Source organism: Danio rerio, chromosome 13 (genome assembly GCF_049306965.1).
Source record: "Danio rerio strain Tuebingen ecotype United States chromosome 13, GRCz12tu, whole genome shotgun sequence".
NCBI classification, from domain to species: domain Eukaryota; kingdom Metazoa; phylum Chordata; class Actinopteri; order Cypriniformes; family Danionidae; genus Danio; species Danio rerio.
The window spans coordinates 5,255,041-5,282,206 of record NC_133188.1 but is presented as its reverse complement, the minus strand read 5'-3'; the positions used below and the strand labels follow the sequence as shown (position 1 = coordinate 5,282,206).

The 27,166-nt window shown below is 35.2% G+C and overlaps 2 protein-coding genes across 6 annotated transcripts in view; both read left to right on the top strand.

Moving 5' to 3' along the window:
• meis1b (Meis homeobox 1 b) overlaps positions 1–27,166 on the top strand; it is a 605,459-nt gene that overhangs the window by 298,834 nt on the left and 279,459 nt on the right. The window lies entirely within an intron of this gene.
• Positions 13,601–27,031, top strand: etaa1b (ETAA1 activator of ATR kinase b). Of its 5 annotated transcripts, XR_012389101.1 has the most exons (8): positions 13,601–13,921; positions 15,678–15,806; positions 16,695–16,753; positions 17,146–17,252; positions 18,771–20,035; positions 23,602–24,103; positions 24,153–24,964; positions 25,496–27,031. XR_012389101.1 is itself a non-coding variant. In XM_073920571.1 (7 exons), the coding sequence occupies exons 1-6, from the start codon at positions 13,756–13,758 to the stop codon at positions 23,724–23,726; spliced, it is 1,851 nt and encodes a 616-aa protein (XP_073776672.1). In that variant the 5' UTR covers positions 13,601–13,755; the 3' UTR covers positions 23,727–23,753; positions 25,496–27,031. The 5 variants fall into 5 exon arrangements, 2 of the variants coding, with proteins under 2 accessions (XP_073776672.1, XP_001344438.6); XR_011009930.2 differs by having other exon boundaries at positions 24,153–27,031; XR_012389100.1 differs by having other exon boundaries at positions 23,602–24,964; positions 25,496–26,024.

The following is a 27,166-nucleotide window of genomic DNA, read 5'->3' as shown; positions in this document are numbered from 1 at the left end:
ATCAGAGGATAAAAGCGACGGCAGCTATGAGGCCTTTCGGTATGTTCAAAGCCCACATGAATATGACTGTACACAAGTCTTCTACAGAGGCCAATTTTAGATCAAAGCCTCAGAAGAGAAGAAAGTTGCAGATGACAAGGGGAAAAGAAATCCCAGATATGTCGCGCTGCGCTGTTTGTCTTGTGTTCATGGAATTAGTCTTACAAAAGAAAAACAATGAGAGAAAATGAGTCGCCTAAAAAAAGAAATAAGCAAGCCTTATAGCCTTAAAGAGGAGCTATTATGCAAAAACAACTTTTGTAAGGGGTTTAAACACAGTTGTGTGGCAATGGTGTGTGAATATAGCCAGCCTATAATGGTAAAAATTACCTAATTCAGTTTTTTTATAATCAGAATTGATAAAAACAGTCCAAAAAACAAAAACAAACAATGTACACTTCGATTAACATTCTCCCTTGTACGTGACCCCGCCCACTGGTGATGATTTTGCCCTCATTAGCATAGAACTTTGTTTTTGAATCTGCCACTATGCTGACACATAAGCATTTGTAGCTCCGCCCTCTTTTGAAAATAGCATTTGAATCAATTCTCATTTGAATTTAAAGCGACAGTCTTTAAAAATGGCACGATTTGGAGCAAAGCTTAAAAGGGACAGATTCAAAGAGTTATAAAACATTATTTGTGTGGTATTTTGAGCTGGAAATTCACATACACAGTCTAGGGACATCAGAGACTTATTTAACATCTTGTAAAACAAAAAAAAGGGCATAATAGGACCCCTTTAAAAGTTAATCACAATAGTCTTCGCTATACCAACACTGGGTCGAGACATTGCAAGATGGTGAGTTTAATGTTCACATGGGTTACATGACAATTATGAAGAAGCCAATAATGAATTGGACTTTGAATAATAAATTATCATCTACATGACAATGTTTTCAAAATAATCTGTGTTTACAGCATTTTTGTATAAATATATATATATATATATATATATATATATATATATATATATATATATATATATATATATATATCCCCTTAAAGAGCTTAAAGGCCCCCTTAAAGAGCTGATTAAGACCTGAAATCTCTGCAGACTTATAGGGCTTTTTTTTGACAGTCCATACGCAGAGCGCAACACGCAGGGCGCAAACGCTTTCAGGGCGTATCAGAACGCAATTTGCTACCTTAAGGACGGGAAAATCCGCTTTGCGTCATGGCGCATGGCCTAAAAGGGTTGAGTTTATTTTCTTAATGAGTTATAGGTGTGTTTTGAGAATAAACCAATCAGAGTCTCATCTCCCATTACCTTTAAGAGCCAGCTGCGTCGCGCCATAAGTGCATTGCTATTAACATGACGTAAAGTAAGTTCACTTTCGCTTTTGCTCTCATGGATAGGGAAACCTTACCGCACAGACATCAATTGGCCTATAAATAATTTATTTTGTTTGTTAAGCGCAAAGATTTGTTTCAAAACTATTTCTAAATTCAGTTCTAATTTCCAGCAAACGAATAAATGATTAATAATAACAAAGTGTGGACAAAATACTGAGTTATTTCCAAATACACCTGCCATGCCCCATATGGTCTAAAATCTGACAGGTGGACAAATCTAAGCTTGTTTTTAATAAAACAAATACAAATATGGATATAATAAATAATACTGATAATAACAATAACATTATACAAAAGCTAATTGAATAAACTAAAAAAGCCTCCCAAGATGAAGAAAGTATGAAGGCAGTGGTTTTTAAATTCATGTAGGCTAAAATTTAATATGTTTTGTGATATTTTAATCATTTATATTTATATCCTATATATATCCTTATTATATATATCTTTAAGATATTATATCTTTTTCATGTGTAAAGATATGTGCGTATTGCTCTACATCTTGTGTGTAGTGTGTAAGCCAGGCGCACTTTGCGCTAGACAATAGACCGACTTTGTTCTGGTCTAAAGAACAGACTATTTTCAGTTTCTCAAAATAGCAACGCGCCAAAACACGCCTCCTTTTTTAGACCAGAACGTCTATGGCCGCACATTTAAGCGCAAATGCATTTGCTATTTAAACAGTGTGGCGCAACACCTCAAAATGACCCTGGCCTTGCGCCAATCTTAAAGTAGCAAAAGACTATTGTGCCGCTCCTTGCGCCACATTGTGCCGGGTGTATGATAGGGCCCATTGATTTTATCAATGTCATTGACTGACATTAGTTTGTTCATATCTATTTAAAAAATAGTACAAAAATCTCTACATGCAGTGGGTTTGACCTCGTTGATGTCTACGAGCAATGACGGAGATATTAGAGAGATCTCATTTGTGATTTCTTCTTTCCTGTAGGGAATGTCTTTTTTCTTCTTCTTTTTTTAACTCACCTTGAATGCAGTGCAGTTGGTCAGGTTGAGAGCAGACCGCTCTGTCTCTCTTTCTCTCTCTCTCTCTCTGCACCATCTGGCCTAGTTTCTGTCATTGCGTCCCCAGGAGAGACTGACCTAAGCAGGAAAACACTGCAGGAAGCAGCTGCCACCCTGTGCTCACCTGCAAAGAATCCACACAGACAAAAGTTTTGTTGGCAAAACAGAACAACGTACTGTAGAGTTTAAGCATGGGCCGATATAAGATTCTGATGATAACCTTGGATAAAATACCATGGTTTCACAGTATTGTGATTACTGATCTAAAAGTTGTTCTTTTTAAATGCCTAGGTAAAATCAACAACTTTTTCCCCATTTAACCCAATATATTTAATTTTAAGAAACATTTTAAATATTTTCGAATGGTAAACATGTCAGGCTACATTATTAAAATATATCATTGACTTCTGCTGTCTTCTTTACACTATAAAAAATCTGTTATTTTACTTTTTTTCTGGCACCAAATCTGCAGAAATTACTGAAATTTACGTAAAATAACAGACATTAAATGACAAAATTACAGGACATTTACACTTAAGGACATTTCTGTAATTTAACGTTCGTTATTTTATGGTAAATTTCTGTAATTTAATGGCTGTAATTTAATTTAAAATTTTCCTGCATCCTAGCTGCCGGGAAAAAATGTAAAATTACAGTTTTTTTACAGTGTACTTTCAAAAACTTGAAAACTTAAAAGAGCATCTTTGGATATTTTTCCTTTCTTTGGATATAAAATAAATAAAAAATGACAGTTTCAGTTTACTAGAACTTCTATTCATAAAATAAGACACTGCAAGGGAAAATTTAGCTCAAAACACCAGATTAATTCTTCAAAACTGCCCCTTTTAGGCTTTGATCCAAATTGTGCCTGTCACTTTAAATTCAAATGAGATTGTGCTCTTTTCGAAAGAGGGTGGAGCTACAAATGCCCGTGAGTCAGCATAGTGGCAAATAGTTTGTTTTAAATGTCTGGGTAATTTAGTAATGTTTGTTGATTTTATTTTAAGAAACATTTGAAACATTTTGGATCAGTAAACATATCAAGCTAAATAGTTAAAATAAATCATGGACTTCTGCTGTCTTCGTTAGTTTTTAAAAACACTGATTTCTTTACAACTTAAAAAGGCATCTTTGGATATCTTTCTTTTCTTTGGATATAAAGTAAACCAGTGCAATTGAAGATTCAGCTCAAGATACCTGACAAATAATATTTTATACCTCTTTAAAAACTTTTAGCCTTTGATCCAAATTGCGCCGTCATGTTGACTGTCGCTTTATATTCTAATGTGCTCTTTTCAAAAGAGGGCGGAGCTACAAATGCCCATGAGTCAGCATAGTGGCAGAATGTTCCTGTTAAATGTCTGGGTAAAAACAACAAAGTTAATTATAGAATTATAGAATGATTCTAAATAATTACAATCATTGACTTCTTCATTGTCTTCAATAGTTTCAAAAACATAGATTTCTCTTTAAAAACTAAAAAGGCATCTTTGGATATCTTTCTTTTCTTTTGACATAAAGTGAGCCACGGCAAGTGAAGATTCAGCTCAAAATATTTGGCTTTAATCCAAATTGTGCCTTTTTGGTGACTGTCGCTTTAAATTCAAATGAGATTGTGTTCTTTTCAAAAGAGGGCGGAGCTACAAATGCCAATGTACCAGCATAGTAGCAGATTGTTCATTTCAAATGTCTGGGTAAAAACAACAACTTTTTTCTCCATTGAGTACAATATATTTTATTTGAAGAATATTTTGGGACAGTAAACATGTCAGGGTAAATAATTAAAATAAATCATCGACTGCTGCTGTCTTTATTCTTTTCAAAAAACAGATTTTTTTACAACTTGAAAAGGCATCTTTGAATATCTTTAATTCCTATATAAAGTAAGCCGCTGCACTGTTCAGGTCGACGGCATGCTTGGATGTTGGTGTAAAAGCTATTTGTTTTTCAAATGTTTGCTGAATCGTGGGCTGACCAGTAGCTCTTGATGTGGAGGGTCTTTTTCTGATGGAGATATTGTTGTCTTAAAAAACTTGGTCCCACTTTATATCAAGTGTCCTTAACTACTATGTACTTACATCAAAAAATAAATACATTGTACTTACTGTGTTTATGATGTATTTGAGAACACTTGTGGTGCTTTTGAGTTGGGATAGAGGTTGGGTTATGGACAGCTTTGGTGGCATGGGTAGGTTTAAGGGTGGGTTAAGGTGTAATGGATGGTCAACAGTGTATTTACAAATCTAATTACAAAAGTTATTTACAGATGTAATTACATACATGTATTTAATCAAGCATAAGTACACAGTAAATACATGTATTTACAAAATAAGTACATTGTAACATTGTAACTTAATTCCTGTGTAAGTACATATTAGTTAAGGCCACTTAATATAAAGTGGGACCAAAAACTCCACATAAAAAAACAAAACTTACATATATCGTAGGACCAGTATAACAACATTTTAGCAGTTTCAAAACCGTGACTTTTCCAAACCATGGTACACCTTGAAACCGGTTATCATCTCATGCCTAGTAGAGTTCAGGGTGGGATAGTAAATGTAACTTCATACGCGTGTGCTTTCATTGCCATCTCTTCGCTGGACAGAGATGGATTTATTCAAACTAATAACTTTTCATAATGCTAAAGGGTATGCATAAGGATGCATTCAAGGACCAAAAAGGGAAATGAAAGTGATATAAAACAGCTGTGCGCGATGTCTTTAATCAGAGGGGCTTGATTTCAAATCTAGCGGTTTGATTTCTGGTGGTCCTCAACAAAGGCCTGTCGATTAGCAACAACAATTCTTCAAATTTGGTTTCTGTTGGAAACCACATCAAAGCGTCAAACATATTATTATTGTCTCCTCACAAATCAGCCAACATGCTAATTTTGCAACAACTAAAAAAGGAAAATTACAATTGGCTAATAGCAAGCATATTAATCTCAATGTCTCACTCATAGCCTGCATATTCATATGAATATAACATGCACTAAACATTAAATAAAACATACACTTATCTAAACCCCCATTTTAAATAAGCTTAAACATACAGAAAACATCATTTTTTGATGGTATGAAGGCAAAAATGTCATTGTGCTAAATCTTAGTTCTCATACAAAAGCTGAATGTTGCAATTTCTTCTGCAATTACATCAATATACCCATAAATACATACACACACACATACACACACACATATATATATATATATATATATATATATATATATATATATATATATATATATATATATATATATATATATATATATATATATATATATTTTCTCACCAATACCTGTTTAACGGAGAGATTTTTTTCAACACATTTCTAAATATAATAGTTATAATAACTACTTTCTAATAACTGATTTATTTTATCTTTGCTATGATGACAGTAAATAATATTTGACTAGATATTTTTCAAAACACTTCTATACAGCTTAAAGTGACATTTAAAGGCTTAACTAGGTTAATTAGGGTAACTAGGCAGGTTAGGGTAATTGGGCAAGTTATTGTATAACTATGGTTTGTTCTATAGACTATCAAAAATATATAGCTTAAGGTGGCTAATAAGTTTGTCCTTAAAATATATATATTTTTTTTTTATTTAAAACTTTTATTCTAGTCAAAATAAAACAAATAAGACTTTCTCCAGAAGAAAAAATATTATCAGACTTACTGTGAAAATTTCCTTGCTCTGTTAAACATCATTTGGGAAATATTTAGAAAAGGAAAAATTATTTAAAGGGGGTTTTATAATTCTGACTTGATGATTTGTTTTGGGGATTTTTATTTATTTATATTTTATTTATTTATTTATTTTTTGGTCAAACTTGTACAATAACAGGGAAATATGGCAATTATATCTCCTAAGTGTAAAGATAACATACAGAGGGAAAAGAATTAATAATAAGAAGAAAATAAACCCAAAACTGTAGATTTGCATGTATGGCTTTACGTGAATTAAAGCTATTACTTAATATAGAAAAAGAAATAAAAATGGGAAAAAACAATGGAGATTTAAGTTATTTCGGCGTATGAATAAAACATTTTGCATTAAATATAAAAAAAAATAACAATGAATTCAAAAAATAAAAACTGTGAAATTTGTGAACTTAAAAAACACCACATTAAATAAATGAAAATTGAGAGGTGTTTCTTTGACAAATCCACAAAATTAACAAGACGCATCAACATTTTGACACTGAAGAATTGATATTTTAAATTTTGTGCAAAATTTTTTAATGAATCTCCTTAACCCTATTAGGTATACAAAATTTACTTGGCGAGAGCCCTAAAACATTTTTAATAATGAAAAATTATTTCCATCATATGAGAAGAATGTTGTTAGAGGCTACATAATCTCTAAATATTTTCATAATCCAAACGATGGAAGACAAAAGCTGTGTCTCTTAATTGATGTTGCCTTGTAAAAAAAAAAAAATGTGTGCATTGTTGGAATTATATAAAATTAAAATAATAATATTGAAAAATATTAATAATAATAATAATAAATAAATAATAATAATAATACAAATAAAATAATGATAATAATAATGAAAATGAAAACAATAATAATAACTATAATAATAAAAATGAAATAATGATAATAATAATAATAATAATAATAATAATAATAAAATAATAGTAATAATAATAAAAATGAAATAATGATAATAATAATAATAATAAAATAATAGTAATAATAATAATAATAACATAATAATATTAAATATAGTAATAATAAATTTACTTTGACTTGTATTTCATTGTAGACAACAAAATATTTCATGCTTAGAAAATCACTACTTTCTTTTTGATTTGCGTTTTACATTTTGTCCCAACTTTTTATGATTTGGGGTTGTAATAATAATAACAATAATAATAATAACTAGTCAACATGCTAATTTCACAAAAAAGAAAATTACATTGGCTAATAGCAAGCGTATTAATCTCAATGCCTCACCCGTGGCCTGCATATTCATATAAATATAACATGACTTGTCACCACTCCCGAAATTTATTGGTTTTCCACCTTGGCAAATTAAGAGTTCCAATTTATGAATATTTTAGCACATGTGCACTCTGCGGGACATTTATCACCGGCGTCGCTATTCTAAACAGAATAAATGAGCAGTCAAGCTGCCGCACAGCCGGACGTTCCTGTGGACAGATTAATGAGAGAGCGAGAGCGATGGGGCAGCCAGGCAGGTTGGGGAGAGGGTGGGAAGGATGGAGGACACCAGATACAAGACAGAGAAGCATGTCAGAGATTCTTGTTTGATGTTAATGCTAATTCGGAAGAATTCTGTAATGTCCAAATATATCAATATACCAAAATACATATAAAATGATGTAATGCAGTCTTAATTCCATTAGATTAGAGGACTGTTGTATAAAGTCCAAATGTCCACCTGTGTGGTACAAAAGTGGGTCCCCCTTTATATTAGGTGTCCTTAACTACTATGTACTCAAATCAAAAAATAAATTCAATGTACTTACTGTGTTTCTAATGTATTTGAGAACACTTGTGGTGCTTTTGAGTTGGGATAGGGGTTGGGTTATGGACAGCTTTGGTGGCATGGGTAAGTTTAAGCGTGGGTTAAGGTGTAAGGGATGGTCAACAGTGTAATTACAAATGTAATTACAAAAGTTAATTACAGATGTAATTACATACATTTATTTAATCAAGCATAAGTACACAGTAAATACATGTATTTACACAATAAGTACATTGTAACAAAATATTAATTCCTGTGTAAGTACATATTAGTTAAGGCCACTTAATATAAAGTGGAACCCAAAAGTGTTCCTTTACTGTAAAAGATTTTTGTAAATTACACAGTATTTAACTGTAATTTGAAGTGTATTTTACTGTACACTCTCAGAAATAAAGGTACACCAGCTGTCACTGAGGTGGTACCTTTTCAAAAGGTAGACATTTATACTTGAAGGGTCCATATTGGTACCTCAAAAGTATATATTAGTACCTACAAATTTACCTACAAAATACTGTATTTTTTAGGTACTAATACCCTTGAGGTATTAATATGGACCTTTTAGGTACAAATTTGTACCTTTTCAAAAAGGTGCCACCCTACAGTGATAGCTTGCGTACCTTTATTTCTGAGAGTGTAGGATGGTTGAGCAATATATTACTGTTTTTTTAAAGTTTCATTGTAAAAATTACTGTATATTTTACAGTAAATATATGTACACAATTTTGTAAATACATATACAGCAAGATAAGCATTGCTGTAAATGTAAATACAGTATTTTTGCTGTAATTGCTTTACAGTAAGTTACTGGCAAACTAGTACCAGTAAGTTACTGTAGATTCTACAGGAAACTGTTAACATTGTATTGAAAAGGTACAGTCCAAGTGAGTGATTTTATACATTTATTTCTGAGTGTGTGTACAAACACACACCACTAAAGTGCCAATGTTGAAAGAGTGTTCAAAACTGTCAATCAGGTGAGCTAACACTAGGAAAATGTAAAAATGCGTAACAACGCTGCAATGTAAAGAGCGTTTAGTAATGCCAAAAGAATGACTAAACCTGGCCCGAGAGCTGTCATGTCATCATATCATGTTCTGCGTTTTGAGAAACGGCATGATGGTATTCCAGCGCCATCCAAAACAAGCTGCAGCCGAGCAGAACGACGTTCTCAAAGTTTACTTTACGAAAACCCCCCATCTGCTGTGGGAGCCAGTACAGCATCGCTTGACAACAGCCTCAGCGGTGACTCAAAAATGCATGCCTTATTTCACAGACTCCCGCCCAAAACACCTGGCACAGACAAGTGTGAGATCATTTAGATAAAAAGCTGGCAGAGGATCTGTATCCTGGACTGCTTCCATATCGCCGAGTCCCGCCACATGCTTGGTGTCATCCTCAAGGTTCTGGCTGCCTAGGGGAGCCAGAGCCCGAGATAAGAGAAAGAGAAGCCCTCGGTGGTGGTAATTATTTCTGCAGCTCCCATTCTGTGAATGCACACTTTGGCAACTGCTCGCCCCTCACCTGGCGCTCTCTCTATACCACATCAGAAGCAGGATGAGCGCACGGTCTCCTCCGAGAGAACCGCAGAACCGCCCGGCTTTCATAAACACTGGCAGCTGCTGCGGCAATTAGCCATGCGCTCTGTACTTTTACAACAATGCAATCCTCCCTGATCTCCACAATTAGCCTCTTAATTGGGTCTAAACAACCAAGGCGGAACAGATAAATAAAAAAGAGAAGGCAAGGAGAGCGGCGGGGTTGGGCGGCTAAAGCTCGAGAAGCCAAATGCTCTCCCTCTGCGGCCTTTGGCATTTTGCCGTTCGTGGCGAAAAGGAAAACGCGGGGAAAGAAAAAAAAAAGGAAACTCAGCGTGACGCCTCATCTTCAGATTGAAAGTGACATATCTTTGCCCTTTACTTCCTCCTTAATATCCAGCTCTGTGAAATGCTAGCATTTTGTGCGACAGAGGGTGTTGTGGTGACTTTTAAACACGCCGCTGAGCGCCGCATGACAAACACCACACGATAGATAACGATGGCTCTATTTATTTTTATACACACATGCATACTTACTTATCGTTCTAGGGTGATTTGAATTTAACGTCCTTCATTTATGATGCTTGTCTCATTATAGTGTGTGTCGTCAGCTCTTAACAGACATCCCACTGTACAAAAATTCCCCCCATTCCAAAAAGAAATAGTAATAACAATTAATTTCTTTAATATGTAACAAAGTGACACTCAAACTGCTTGTTCAAACTAAATAAAACAAATTGAAGCAATGCAATTATTTCGTTTTTTTAGACAACTTAGTTGTTTTATGTTTAATCCACTTAAATTAATTAAACTTCCTCATCGGCTTTTCTGTAATCCCTGTTGTGTCATGTGCTCTTCCGTGCATGCCCCCCTTTCTTTTGTGGATACAAACAGCCTGTTAAAGGGAAATAACTTTAAAGTGTGTTTGTGTGTGGTGTTATCATTGAACTGGATTCATCATGCAGAACTTTGCTTCATCACTTACCTGCTTCACAATCAGTTGATGCTGTTTCGCTTGAATAAATACTTAAAAGTCTTAGGGTGCTTTCACAACTACAGTTTTGCCCAGTTAGCGCGGTTCGCTTGGCAAATGTGAAACCACCAATCGCTCTCGGATCCGCGCCAAATCAATCGCTCCGAGATCACTTGAAGGAGGTGGTCTCGGCTCGATTGAAACGAACTCTACAGCGGATCAATTGCAGTGAGAAAGCGATCCGATTCGAGTGCGGTTATATCACTGTGTTTTATGGATATGTAATAGGAATACAGCTATATGAAGAGAGAATTATGAGCAGGGCGGGAAGTTTCGCGAGTCTCCGGATGCCCACAAACGAGTGATTATCTCTCGGTAATCTCGCGTCTCCCTCCCGATCCTCAAATAGGCTACGTCGTGCACCCTCCTCACCCCTCCCCACCGCATCTCTTCTCACTCTTCAGACACGTCGCGCGCACCTTGTCAAACACCACCAAACCACCACCTCTCCTGAAAGCTGAGCGGGACTCTGCAAAATAAACCCTGACACTCTGACCAATGTGAGGAGAGTTTACTCGCACGTGACTTGTTTTAGCTCTTTTGGTCCGATTAGAAACTTTGCAGTGTGAAAGCGAACCGCTCCAAGAGCAAACAGCAACAATGTAACATTTGTAATCTCTGTTTCGGAACAACTGAATCGATTCACAGGTGTGAAAGCACCCTTAATCTCCATTGTCTTCCTTGTGAGGCCGTGACAGTATCTTAATCAATTTGTGTTGAGTTCACAGAGATTCATCTTTGGATTCATCTTCAATGCCTCCTCCTTCATCTTACCTCAGACATGCTCAATAATGTTTATGTCTGGTGAGTGGTCTGGCCAATCCTGGATGTAGGATTCTTTGCTTTCAGGAACTTTGATGTGGAGGTTGATGTATAAAAAGAAGAATTTGCCCTCTTCTGTGGTTTGCAATGTAATAGGTGGCCCAAATGTCTTGATACCCCAGGCTTTTGATGTTGACCTCTCGCAAGCCTCCATACTGCATGTAACCCCAAACCATGATTTTTTTCTTCACCAAACTTGACTGTTTTTTATGAGAATCTTCAGCCTGATCTCACGAGAAAACGTAAGTATTGTACGTTTTGCCAGTTTAGTGGCTAATTCGTACGAATTCGTACGAGTTCAGTCGTACGAAATGGTACGATTTTAAAAAGGAGGCGTGGCACCTGACCCCACCCCTAACCCCAACCGTCATTGGGGGATAAGCAAATCGTACTAAATTGTACGAATTAGATCGTACGAATTCATACGAATTAGCCACTAAATGAAAAAGTTACGAATTGCCGTGAGATTGTGTTGGAATCTTGGGTCCGTGCGGGCTCCAGTAGATCTACTGCAGTATTTGTGATGATTAGGATGCAGTTCAACGTAATTCTGTCACTTTTCCAAATATTTAACTAGTCAAGTTATTATTTGTTACTCTTACAACTGGGATCGACAACAAAACCTTTGTCAAATCATGTACAGTGGGCTAATATTTTAGCATTATTATCTTCTATGTATCATAATACAATGAACATTTAAAGCTAATTAACACTAATCATGTTGGACAATCACTAAATTCTGTTACTTTTAACATATGTTCTGTAACAAACAAACACCAAATAACAAAACTACAAAATCATAGACTAACAATATATGTATGTATTCTGCATTGCCATTTATATGCGCTCAATATCAGTCCCTTATTTTATAGAAGCCCAGACTAATGCCGGAACGTCCATGCTGAGTAATCTGACAAATCATTTTGCTACAGTGCATTAACAACAATGTAAGTGCAGCATCAGTAGCTACTAGCCCATGACACACTATTACAACAAGATCCCGTGCTTTCATAGAGGCCTTTTCATGTCCATTTATACCAGAGGAACATGTCTCAACTAAAGGTTTTTTATTTTGACTAGTGGTTCCTCTCAGCAGGTAGAGTTTGAGGAGTGTGTGTGTCAGCTGTGAGTACTGACAGCAGCGTCTGGCCCTCACACACACCACTCCAGCAGGGGAGCCCGACTGCAACCGTACAGCATTTCTAGATCAGCAGCACACTCAGTATGCAGCCTCCACAACATCACACACACACACAAACACACCACTTATAAAGAATACAGGCACCATCTAGTGCTTTCGGTCAGCAAAGACTTTTTTACGATGCATATTTAAAAGCATGCATAATGCTTTTAATGGTGTGATGCACCGATAATGTTTTTCGATGACCAATTCGATACCGATTTCTGATTTTAAAAAATAAATAAATAATTTCTCTTTTTTTTCTCTTTAAATATTTATGTGAGCAAAATGATTACATGCTTTAATTGTGACCCACACAAACCAGCAACGTACATTATATCGGTTAGTTGGTGATTTAACATAGTTAACATTAATGTCGAAAGTAGGAATCGTTGAAGAATAAAGATAATAATGGTTAAGGTCGAAGTTTGTTAAAATGACTGCATCTCATGCTTTTCCATGTGTATTTAGCCATTTCCAAGTAGCATGGATGTATGCTACTTCTACAAGGGTGTAAGCAACTAATCTGTAACTGCAAAAGTATATGAAGATCAAGTCATCCGCATATCCACCTTGCAACCCAAAATTAATATTTCAATCTATTTCTCAATGACTTTAGTCTATATTTTGTTGCATTTAAACAAAACAGTTTTATGAAATAGTTAAATACATTAAAATAAGTGTTTGGTGACCTAACATCTTTAGAAACAGAAAGATAATAAATGTACAGTTACAATTACAGTTTTATATGCATTTATGGTTCTCTCCTTGTTGAAAAAAGCTTGTCCTCTCCTTGTTGAAAAAAAAAGCTTGTTAACTGTTTTTTGAGGGGTTTTGGCCATTTCCAGCCAGCTATTGGCTGGTTATGCTGGAAAATAACCAGCTAAAACCAGCCGGACCCGCTCGGTTTTGGGAGGATATTTCTAACATTATTATATGTTTTAGAAAAACTCTATATTTCAGTATTGAATTCCGTGCATGGTCCATTTGTTTACATCACCATTAAGTTTACGATCGTGGTTAAAGCGCCCTGTGTTAATGCAAGGTCTCACGATATTTTGCGAGATGCCAACAACCAATCATGAACGCGTACTCACGTATACGTAAAAAAAGCAACATGGCGGCCACGTAGGAGACCACTCTTCTTTGAGTATACAAACGTTTTTTAAACGTAAAATTAATAAAACAAAGAGCTGTATAGCTAGACCAACCAAGATATGACTACTGGAGCGGTATTGTTCATATCAGTTAAAAGAAATCATGGCCGAGAACAGAAACATCGGCGTGCGACAAATAACAGACGCGAGAGAAAGTCGGAGCAGAACTTTTAAAGTTGCCCCGAAGAAAATGAAAACAAAGAGACACATGATCGGACTTAAACAGTCACAGTCTCCTTCTTGTTATAATTCGAACAACTGTCACAAAGGTAAATTTATTACAATTATAAGACGTGTGAAACCGCGTGACAAAGGTTGGAGAGTAGATACGTGTTTTGTATTGTATACTGTCATACAGTCCTATCATCAAAGTTAGAAATTGAGGTATGGTTGGTTTTATATTCGCACATTCCTTCATTTAAAGTCCCCCATATTATCTACTTCGCTAATTTAAATATAGGGTCTAAAATCACATGTAAATATGACTCAAAACAACATTAGCACTGTTTAATTGCCTGAATAAGGTTGTACTTTGATATTCATTGGCTGCTAATATGATTTCACTATTTAGAGTTTGCAAATAATACCTTTCTGAAATGATATTATTAAGGAGAAAGTCTGAATGTGCAAATATAGAGCCAACTTTTCCTCTATTAGTTCTGTAATATTTATATATAGAGAATTACAAGCCATTTTAAAGCTCTTCAGCCAAACAGAGGTAAAGTCGGTTTTATTATATTCGCCCATTTGAAATTTCTCCTCAATAATATAATCTCAAAAATTCCCAGAAGTATTCTTGTCAGGGAAATCATATTAGCAACCACTGACTATCAAAATATAACAGTCCCAACAAACACATCTATGCTGTAGCAATGTCTGTACATTGTTGCATTAATGTTGTCTGTTTTTTTTTTTCATTACTGCCTAGGATACAGGATAAGCAGTGATCATTTTCTAGTATTGTTTAATATTAAGTAGTTCATTTATTTTAAATAAAATAACTGCATATATAACCTTGGTGTAAAAATGCCAAACAAATGTAAATAATATATTTTTTTGTATTATACATTTCACATTTATTACATACAGTGCATCTAATTTTAAGCAAACAGTATAAAATGTTTAAATTATATAAACTAATTAACTATATATAATTAAACTAAAAGGGTAGGCTAAATTAAAATGTCAATTGAGAAGTAAAGTAAACAAGAAAACAAATTTAATTCAGACACTATGCATTGAAGCTCTTGACTGGAGAATACAGCAGACAGGGGAGCGCAGCCGCAGACCAGGCGTAGTTGTTGGTACCTAGAAAGCAGTCAGAGAAGGAAACAAATCCAACTGAGAATCCAGTGCAGAGATGGATCCACAGCAGCCACAACTCAAAATAGGCAGTGAACAAGAGAAGACAGATCAGAGCTTGACGCAACAGTACTACACAAATGACCGCTGATGACTTATCTAGCAAGAAGAAATGAAGCAATACTCGCGTCTTCTCGATCATTGTTGAATGAGATGCCGAACGGTCTGTTGAAGTTTAAACTGATTCCTTAATGACGAGTAAATGTTGTACAGTGGTCATCCATGCCACCTAAGCACAATCTAAAGCAACGGGCGTTTAATTGGCAACATTACGACACCGTTGTGACAACCTTCAGCAACAACGTAGATCCTCAGCCTTTTTACAAGGTTGGTACAACGTTGTGGGAAGGTTGCTATCTTGAGGCAACGTTGTGTGTTTGTTGGGATGTTCACAGTCAAATAGTTCTAATGTTGTTTTGAAGTCATACGTGTATGTAATTTCAGAACGAATATTCAAAGTAGCATGGTAAACAATATAGGGACCCTGTCAGAAGTTTTCACTGTTCAAAAGTGAGCATAATATTAAATTGCGAATATAAAATCAACTTTACCTCGATTTCAAATAATATTGTGGTTCGGACACCAATTGTGTCTCTTTTTAGCGTCGACATTGAATCATTTTCATGATACAAACTTCAATAACGTTATAATCTTAATTCTCAGATTTTACAACCCCAAAACGAAGACCAAGAGTCAGATTCAACGGTTCCTACGGTGGAGATTCGCCTAATGAGACTGAATCCCCGCAAGATATCATCTGGGATCCAAACTCACCCACGCAAGATTTGAATGGCAAGTACATTTATAACACTTCTGCTTGTTATGTGAATTGAACTGTATTGTTGCAGAGAATGCAGAGAAGTACACATGTAGTATTTGGGTTGAATAGTTTGAGAAAAAAAGCATACTTTTATTTTAAAATATGATTATTATTATTATTATTTGGCACTGTAACTATAACACTTTAAAATAACTTTGTTTTATATGTAAATGCATTATTTTAATATTAAATAAATCTGTGATTTGTGCATATTTATTATTCCTATTGTGATATAAGTGCATTAAAACTATATTGATTGAAATATTTAATAATTATATTTGATTATTGTATTGTTATTGTTCTTGTTTTATTATTATATTACAGATTTTGTTCACAAAGGCTCCAATTATTTAGTCAGAAATACAATAGAATTGTTTTTGTGTTGTTAGTTTAATCATTAAGTAAATTGACACCAACTGGTTTATTTGTAAATGATTTACATCATATAAATATATTAATGTGGTTAATATATTAATTAATGTGGTTTAGAGCTGTATTTTCTACTAACCAATTACTCTAATTTTAATCAGTGTCACAGAATTATTTGAAAATCACTCAGATATGCTGATTTTCTGTTCAAGAAGTGCTTCATTTTTATTATTGGTGTTTAAAAAGAGTTGTGCTGCTTGGTTTATTTAGTCACTGATTTATTGCCATTATAAAAAGTGGTAGTAAAGACATTTACATCTTGCAATTCATTCGACTTTTTGTACTTTTAAATTACTGTACACTTTTTTGTCTCACGTAAAATTCTACAATGTTTTGTGGCATAAACTGTATATGTGTTGTAAGCAGATTCCTTTTTAAAAATTATATTCAACTTCCTTTATTTAGTATATTAAATGTTTGACTTTTCACAGGACAAGGTGATGGGAGAGTCATTGAAATATCAGAGATTGTCAACAGAATTGCACCGACAGTAAGTTAGTCTATCTATCTATCTATCTATCTATCTATCTATCTATCTATCTATCTATCTATCTATCTATCTATCTATCTATCTATCTATCTATCTATCTATCTATCTATCTATCTATCTATCTATCTATCTATCTATCTATCTATCTATCTATCTATCTATCTATCTATCTATCTATTTATCTATCTAGTTAAAAAGTAGTATTTTGCTAAATATCTATTAAAATATGATGGATTGTCATCATGGTAAACACAAAATAAATTAGCTGTTAAACTATTGTTTAAAAATAATTGAAAAAGAATAAAAAAAAATTCAGCAGGGCTAATAAGTTTGTCTTCTACTGTATGTTTATATGTAATAGTATTTAATGTAACTGTCACACTGTGTTTAAGGTTGAGAAAACCAAAGATGGAGACTCGGTGCTCCAGTGGATTGGAGACAGTGCCATTCCTTGCACTCCAGAAATTCGACAGCCCAGAGTCAGGAGGATCTCCACACGGTACGTTTTATCTGCATTAGACTTTTTGTTGGTTTTTAAAAATACTGTGATGACAATAAGACATTTTTGGACCTTTTCAATTAAATTGAAGCACAAGCATATAGGCTAGATTATATTTTCATTTATTCATGAAGAAAGCAGATGAACAGAGACATTGTGTGTGTCACTGCATGTTCAACACTACAATTCACATGACAGCATACCATATTATAACTAGGGGTGGGAATCTTTAGGGACTTCATGATCTGATTTAATTTCTGGGAGTCATAATCATTTCTATAAATAAAATAATGTAAAATATAAATAAGATGTATACACACACATGCATACATACATAAATACATACACACAGTATAATGTGTTGAAATAATAGACAACCATTTTGGTTTTTCAGTCATTCATTAATTCATTTATTTTCTTTTTGGCTTAGTCCCTTTATTAATCAGGGGTCACCACAGGGGAATAAACCACCAAGTCCATCTGCAACCCTGGGTACTGGGAAATGCAAAAAGAGTTATTAATGCAAAATATTTAGTTATTTAAAGCTATAACATGAATAAACACACCGTGGTATAATGTTTCTATTGTTCTTTAGTCTGCTGAAAAAATAGTGTAGAAATAATTATAAGATCTTTTCTTTCTTATATTTAGTAAATGTAATTAATAATTGCAAAGATTAAACATGAAATTTTGAAACTGCAAATTTAATTAATTAAAATACTATCAGTAATGTTTTATAACTTTAAAACAGAGGTTCTGTGGGGTCTTAAAATGTCTTAAATTTCAAAAACCAAATTATAGGGCTCTAAAAGTCTTTAATTCCCTGAAATGCTGTGTTGTAGGTCTTAAATAATTTTTAATGGATCTTAATTTTTTTATGTCCAAGTTTCCTATGTTAAGATATACCCAACTGGGCCAACACCCATTCAATAACAATATATTTCAATAAAAGTTTTAAGAAATGTTTATTAATTAACTCAATTTACTTATAAATATGGTTAAATTATTTTCCTTACAATAGTAGTTTTTAATACTTTTTAATGGTTTTAAATTGGCTGTAAAAAAATCTTTAGCCTTTTGCTTTGTGTACGTCTGAAATTTCATTCATTATGGTCTTAAACTGGTCTTAAAAAGGTCATAAATTTGACTTGATGAAACCTGTAGAGACCCTGTAAAATGTAGATGTTATTTATTATTTAAAAAACTAAAAAAGGCATTTGGTTGTGTAATATAGAAATGCTATTTGACACAGAACCGATTAATATTTAGTTATTATATTATATTTAAACCTGCACTTTTGGTATTCGTGTTGGTGTCATATGGTTTTGGAACATTTTACTGTTTTGGTTTTATGATTTGGCCATTTTGACCAAGGAAAATCCTTTTAGAAATGTAGTTCTCAAAACCATTGCATATACTAATGTAATGTTTTATTTTGTTAAGGAATTAAAAAGAAAAAGAGTGTCATGTTAATGTTCATGTTAGGATGAAGTTAATTCCCATCTCTTTTTTTTTTAGGCAGAGCAATGTTGAGGACTTGAAGAAACTTGCAAAACAGTTTGACATCAGTATGACTCGCCAGGACAAAGAGAAGGCACAAGAGAGCACAGAAGGAAAAAATAAACTTAATAAGCTACAAAGTGATGGTGCAATGACAATGCAGAGATCACCATCAATCCCAGTCTTGTCTGCAAAGCTAGAGGAAGAGGAGCAGGAGCTTCAGGCGCTGTTTGACGGTCCCACTCAGCATGTAAGTGGGAGACTGAGCCCACCATCAGTAAACTGCACTCCAGAAAACACAACTGAACCGGTAGCTCAGGTTGATCTGAGATCGAGTTGTGCATCTAAAACTACAAATTTTGACGATGACTGGGAAAATGACGACCTGCTAAATGACTCGTTTGTGTTAGAAATGACACATAATCCAGGTCCTATAAATGTACCTCAGAAACGAAGCACTGCTCTGCCTGAACCTTCCACTTTAAAATGCCATTTTGTGACCAAGATTAATCAATCTAATGCCAGAAGCATCTGCACAGAGAGTCAACAGAGTACCAGTAAAAGCAGCACCTTTATCAAGACACTTCCCGAAGTCAATGCATCAAATCAAAGCACTTTTAGGCCGAAGCCATCCACTTCTGCCAAGAATCAAATTACTGAGAAGCTGCTAAAGACTGCGCCTGTGAACCAAGTAAACCAGCAAGCTTGTTCATCCCAGCATACAGGAAAAGCGGAGCTTGATGAAGCCTCCAAAAACAGCGGAGCTTCAAGCCAGGCCTCTTCTCAGTTTGATGGGGTTTCAGAAGAGGACATGAAGTCTCTATTTGATTCTGACGGTCTGTGGAATGATGAAGATGACGATCTGCTTTTCAAGGTTTGCGACGATGTGGAGAAGTTATCTGCCAGTCAGGAACAGCAAAAACTTGCACATGAGTCTATAAGCTCTGCCTCTAAAGCACCTTCCTCTTCCAACACCATTGGCCAATCACAAGCACCCACAAAGTCCATACGAGTCTTTGCTCGCTCAAATTCGGTACCATGCACAAGTGGAAGCTCTGGGTTTATTCTGGGATACAGTGTGTTACCAACTTCTGAAAGTTCCGGCTCTGGTTCAGGAAATCAGAGCGCTCAGCATTATGGGCATGCACAAAACAATTCAGACTTAGCACACAAGACTGGAGTCAGAGCCATGGGCTCTTCACAGACTGGAGGAAATACTTCTAAATCCCACCATTGCACGTTCAAGAGACATCTGTCAGACTCTATGACGCTCACCAACAAAGGTAAGATTTGTAGGTTGTGGCACCCGCTACACATTAGCTATGATATTGCCTCATATGGCTCGTTTCCAATGAGTGGTACAGTATGGTTCGGTACGCTTTTATGGCCGTTTCCACTGTCAAAAGGTACCAAAAAGCGAACTGTTACGTACCACTTTTTGGGTACCCGAAAGGGTATTCGAAAGGGTACCTAGCTCAACAAAATGGGATCAAAAGGTGAAGCTAGATGCTCAACTGAACGCTTTTGGTTTACAGAGATACGTCACTAGAGCGTACACAATCCAGGGGAATGAAAACAAAGTGAGCGCCATTTTTAAGTACACAACCGAGACATTAACCCGTAATAATATATACATATAATAACAAGCCATGGTCGACCCGAGCTCAAAAAATCTTGTTGAACATCTCGAACAGTCATCTTGATGAACAGCCACAAAGCCAAGCAGAAGAGCAGAATCTACCCTGTGCATCGTAGTTGTTTACAAGGCTAAGTCACGAGCAGTTTCACTTTCTTTCGAACGCTCACCACGCATCTATATTTGAAATAACGAACTTTTTGAGCTGATGATAATAACGTGCCTGTGGTTATTGAAGTGCTTCTGACACTCAATCCTTTCAGAAACAGACAAACATGAGAGTGCCACAAAAGTGAAACCGGAAAAAGGAGCAAATGATTCTTTCAGCAACCTAAAAGATGAACAAACTGCCTTGTTTAACTATTATCATCACCTTTTGTACTATTACGAACTCGGAATGATAGAATTACTTTATAACAAGAGGTTACATATGCCAGTTGAAGATTAAAGATTATCCAAATAAGGACTACATGTATGCTGTGTGTAGTTTTTTTGTAAATGTTAACGTATCAGAGACTGTAAGAGTCTGTATGTTTTCATAGATGTTGCATTTATTCATTTATTTATTTTATATAATTGCAAATGTTACTGTAGGCTATTTTCTGTATTCTCATTGATCTGCAGTTATAATCAAATCATGCTGATAGAAAGATTAGTAATGAACATTTATACACTAGTATTTGTGTATAAAGGATCTGTGTTGTGAGAAGTGCTTCTAATATGATGTGAACGACCTGTACAGCTTTACCTTGACATTTCCTTGAGCGAGATAATGTTGACTGAAACTTTGTCATACACCACCATTGGTACCCTTTTGGCAGTGGAAATACAAGCCTGATAAAGGTGACCTGTACTGACCTGTATCGTACTGTACCACTCAGTGGAAACGTGCCAATAGAATACTCCTACAGGAAATGACTGCAATAGGCGAGTTTTCTTAAAGGCCTGGAAACACCAAGACAACGCCGAACAACCAGTGCCAACAAAACTCAATTACGTCATCACCTCTCATCTAGTTCTGTCTGGACCAAATAGCCATGTGTGAACACAAAAAATGGCAAAAAGCCGACTGAAACGCATGCATGTAAGAATGTGCCACCACGGAGAGATTCGCTCCTGCAAATATGTCTGATTATCTAATAATCCATATCACTTGCAAACATGTGAAAAATTATGTGCGTAACGTAATACATAATAATCATAACAAACCAAACCATTAGACCAGTGTAGGTTCACACCCTTACTTGTTACCTCACTTTGCTATGTCACACTCGTTCTCTTGATACAATTCCAAATAACCAATCTGAATTAGGCCAACGATCTCTGACATTAACCCAATAACAGGCGATATGTGGAAAACACTAAACCAACTAGCTGGACTAACAAAGCCTAATGGCCAATCGTTTGCTTGGTATTTCCCGGCAATAACCTGATGAAGGAATAGCATTGTCATAATTTACCCATCAGCAGGTTTTTCCAAAAACGCAAGACTTTCTTTCTTACATAGAACACGAGTAAATGTTTGCAGGATTTTTCACAGTAATCTTTTTGATTATGTGAAAGCACAACAGTCTCTATTGTTTTTCCAAAAACATTATAAAAGTAACATAACAGTAATCCATTGGCCTTGTGCACAACAGTCAAACAGTGGTCATCAAAGTAACCGATGAACATGTTACTAAGTAATATGTGACATTGTTTGATCTCATGTTATATCAAGTGATCTTAATTACTACTTAAAATTAAATGGATAATTTGGTACAATTTTGGATGTACTTGTTTTTACATTGTATTGATATTTTCAAATTGATCTGCATGTAATTGCATCTATAATTAATATTTGCAATTACTTATGTAATTACACTGTTCACCATCCCATACACCCAAATTTACCCTTAAACCTACCCAAACCTGTTCCTAACTAAAATATCCAAAAATCATTAAAAAGGTGTCTTTTTGCCTCATGCAAATTTTCCGCAAGTTGCACGGAAAATGTATTTGAACTGTATTCTGCACATTGCTCGTTCTACATCAATTTCTCTACCCATAACTACCATGACTTTATGCATTGTGTCATATTACTCTGCTCTTACTGTGATTTTTCCAAAGTGAAGGTACATCAATAAACATCAAAAACTCTTCTGTTTATGTGGAGGTTGATATTTCCGACTGGCGTTTTTCTACATTAAACACAAAATATAACCATAAATACATCTCTGCCGAACTTTTTATCTAGTATGATTATAATTTAGGCTAAATTTCACCTCAACTCAGGAGCAAACTAGGTTTTTCTGGTGGCATAAAGATGGCTGATACTTTCTAGCTAAAATAAAAGTATGATTTTAAAAACAAATGTATGATAATTTTTCACATGTACATCAAATTGTGTGTGTCATATTAGGAATTGGCCTTATTATGATATGATTATGCGATGATATGGTTTTGACCATATTTGGACGGGTAATAAATATTAATGAGCTCTGCCCGACATACAAAGAAACAGTCAAATAACCTCAGAGACAAATAACCCCAATTAGAGAATTTGTCAGGCTGAGTTAATTCATATTTATGACCCTTTCAAATATGGTCAAGAGTAACCATATCATGTTCCTAGAGTTGTAAATGGACCTGTAAAACCATTCTACCACAAACCTTCTAATTAGATATCAGAGAACAATGTAACGTATAATATCATACCATTCTGTGCCCCCTTTAAAAGACCAAACAAACAAGACAAAAAAACAGTTTGAGCACCAAAATGTAAACCTGGCACCACTCACAAGTTTCATTGGTTTAAAATAATAATTACATTTTAGGACTACAAAAAAGGGAAATAATTTTCTGTGTTTCATTTTCTTTCTCATCAGGCTATTTATACGCTGCTTTTTCACAAAATCGTTAAATCGTCTTTGATTTGACATGCACTGGTTGTAAGCAACCTGAACGTATTACTTCATTTCTGTTCAAATGGAGAACAAAAGTTATGGGGATGAATAAATGACAATTGTAAATTTGGTGGGAAACTGTTTCTCATTTCCTCAACTGTCTTCCAATATACTTGTAGACAAAGAGTGTAGAGAAATTTTCACTGCAGTCGTTTTTGTGAGTGCTGTATGAAATATTGATACAGGGTTATTGCAAGTCATGCTTTAACATTTTTACATCTCGTCCCACAGAACCATAACAAAGCTTTCTGTTTTTGTTGTTCCGCAGTTTTTATTTCTTCCCACTCGACACCCAAGTGTTCAGCTGCTGAGATAGAGAGGAAGAAACAGGAAGCCATTGCAAGGAGGAGATTACGGATGCAGGCCAGCCAGAAAACTGGAGCACCTACGTAAGAGCCGGTACTCTACCGAATGCACTGGGCTGAAAAGGACTAAATTATGGGATCATGACGACACTGTAAGCATTTCAATGTAGCGACAGAGTAGCCTAACACTAATATGTGTGTTTTAAGTAGTGTTGTCACAATACTGGAATTCGATACCAATCAGTACTGAAAAAAAAAAAAAGTCAATTTCTTGCTAACATTTGAGCACATTCTTTAACACAGCTGATTTGCCATTGTGTTCATGCTCAACAGAAATGATTGGCTGTGAAGGTTATCAGTTCACCGAACTCACCTCTGTTTACAGAGTGTGACAACAGATACAGGGACACTGGAGTGTTTTAAAGACACGAAGATCAGCTGGTTTGTTTATAAGCTGACATTCAAGTGATCCTCTGATTAATCGACTGATCTTCATGGCTTTAAAATGCTCCAGAGTCTCTGTATCTGTGGTTACGTTCAGTAAATAGACGTAAGTTTGGTGAACTGGCCAATCAATGGTGTTTCTGTTGAGCATGTGAACGCAATGGCAAATCAGCAGTGTTAAAGAATGCATTGAAATGTTAGCGGGAAATGGATGTTTTTTAAATTTCAGTATCGATTGGTATCGAATTCCAGTATCGTGTCGGTACTCTACCCTATGCATTGGGCTGATCAGGACTAAATTATGGGATTATGACACTGTAACCATTTCAATGTAGCAACAGGAGAGCTTAACACTAATTTGTCTCTAAGTAATGTTGTCATGATACTGGAATTCCATACCAATCGTTACTGAAATTTAAAAAATGTCCATTTCTCACAAACATTTGAGCGCGTTCTTAAACGTCGCTGATTTGTCATTGTGTTCATGTGCTCCACAGAAATGATTAGCCATCAGTTCACTAAACTCACCTCTGTTTACTGAATGTGACAACAGATACAGGGACGCTGTAGTGTTTTAAAGACACGAAGATCAGCTGGTTTGATTATAAGCTGATATTCGAGTGATCCTCTGATTAATCGACTGATCTTCATGGCTTTAAAACGCTCCTGTGTCCCTGTATCTGTGGTTACATTCAGTAAACAGCGGTGAGCTGATGACCTACGCAGCCAATCACAGTCATTTCTGTTGAGCATGTGAACAATGGCAAATCAGAAGTATTTAAGAACGTGCTCGAATGTAACGGAGAATGGACGTTGTTTAAATTTCAGTATTGATTGGTATCGAATTCCAGTATCGTGCCAGTACTCTACCAAATGCATTGGGCTGAAAAGGACTAAATTATGGGATGATGACACTAATCATTTCAATGTAGCGACAGAAGAGCTTAACACTAATTTGTCTCTTTTAAGTAGTGTTGTCACGATACTGGAATTCGATAGCAATCAGTAATGAAATTTAAAAAACATCCATTTCCCGCGAACAGTTAAGCGTGTTTTTAAACACAGCTGATTTGCCATTGTGTTCATTTGCTCCACAGAAATGATTGGCCATGAAAGTCATCAGTTCACCGAACTCACCACTGTTTACTGTGTGTAAACACAGATACAGGGACACTGGAACGTTTTAAAGTCACTAAGATCAGCTGGTCTGTTTATGAGAGGACATACGAGCGATTCGCTGATAAATCGACTGATCTTCATGGCTTTAAATCGCTCCAGTGTCCCTGTATTTGTGCTTACACTCAGTAAACAGCAGTGAGTTTGGTAACCTGGTGACCTTCGCCACCAATCACAGTCATTTCTGTTGGACACAATGGAAAATCAGCAGTGTTGAAGAACGCGCTCAAATGTTAGCGGGAAATGGACGTTTTGAAAATGTCAGTGCTGATTAGTATCGAATTTTATTATTGTGACAACACTACCTATAAGAAAATGTTACTTGAAGAAATCTTCTGGATAATGTACCAAATGGGTGCAGTATAACACCAAAAAAAAAAGCAATTTCTTGCACATTTTAGTTTCAATATTACAACCCAGTATTGTGAGTAAATTTAACGTCTGATGTCTTCACAATTTTTGATGAAACATTTTTACAGTGTGCCATCTAAATTGTGATGGAACGGATCCTAGATTTCGGATCATTTCTCAGCATGTCAACTTTTATTCACTCATTCCTGAAGATGTAAAAAAAAAACTTGAATTTTTTTGTCGATCAAAACCTAAAGGTCCTGGCGATCTTGTCTATTTGTTATCTTTATGTTTTCCGTTCAACACAATTGTGTTTCAGTATTAAAAGAAGCAAACGAAAATAAGAAACAAGCTTGGCTTTGTGTATTGTTGCCTTCAGAAGCCTTTATTAAAACATTTCCAACGTCGACTGCAATCTTTGGGTCTCTGTCATTGCCTAATAACAGCCTAATGATATTATTACCTCCAGAAATAGCAAATACCTTCATGTGTAATGCTCTTAAAATATAATTTCTAAAAAAATTGCCATTTTCGGATCTAATAAAACAATATCTCTTTCCAGTTACAACCCGTCCACATCTGGTTTATTGTATATGCTCAACAGAAATTACTGTGTTGGCCGTGAAAGTCATCAGCTGAATTCACAGCTGTTTACTGAGTGTAAACACAGTTTCGGGGACACTGGAGTGTTTTATTGGCACAAAGATCAGCTGGTCTGTTTATAAGCGGACATACAAACGATCTGCTGATGAATCGACTGATCTTCACGGCTGTAAAACGCTCCGGTGTCCCTGATCTGTCGTTACACTCAGTAAAATAGCTGTGAGTTTGGTGAATTGATGATCTTCATGGCCAATCGCAAATCAGTGGTGTTAAAGAAGGCGCTCAAATATTAGCGGAAAATGGGCGTTTTTAATATTTCAGTTCCAATTGCTAACGAATTCCAGTAGAGTGACAACACTACTTATCAGAAAATGTTACTTGAAGAAATCTTCTGAATAATGTACCAAATAGGTGGAGTATAACATACAAAAAAAGCAATTTCTTGCACATTTTAGTTCCAATGTTACAACCCAGTGTTGTGAGTAAATTTAACGTCTGATGTCTTCACAATTTTTGATGAAACATTTTTACCGTGTGCCATTTAAATTGTGATGGAACGGATCCTAGATTTCGGATCATTTCTCAGCATGTCAACTTTTATTCACTCATTCCTGAAGATGTAAAAAAAACTTGAATTTTTTTTGTCGATCAAAACCTAAAGGTCCTGGCGATCTTGTCTATTTGTTATCTTTATGTTTTCCGTTCAACACAATTGTGTTTCAGTATTAAAAGAAGCAAACGAAAATAAGTAACAAGCTTGGCTTTGTGTATTGTTGCCTTCAGAAGCCTTTATTAAAACATTTCCAACGTCGACTGCAATCTTTGGGTCTCTGTCATTGCCTAATAACAGCCTAATGATATAATTATAATGATATAATTAATTAATATAATCTTCTAAAAAAAATTGCCATTTTCGGCTCTAATAAAACAATATCTCTTTCCAGTTACAACCCG

Bases quoted from the DNA above. Each gene is read 5' to 3' on its own strand.
- etaa1b (XM_073920571.1), top strand. From the start codon at position 13,756: ATGGCCGAGAACAGAAACATCGGCGTGCGACAAATAACAGACGCGAGA. The intron at 13,922-15,677 runs GTAAATTTATTA...CTTAATTCTCAG, and splicing joins TTCGAACAACTGTCACAAAG to ATTTTACAACCCCAAAACGA. The intron at 15,807-16,694 runs GCAAGTACATTT...GACTTTTCACAG, and splicing joins ACCCACGCAAGATTTGAATG to GACAAGGTGATGGGAGAGTC.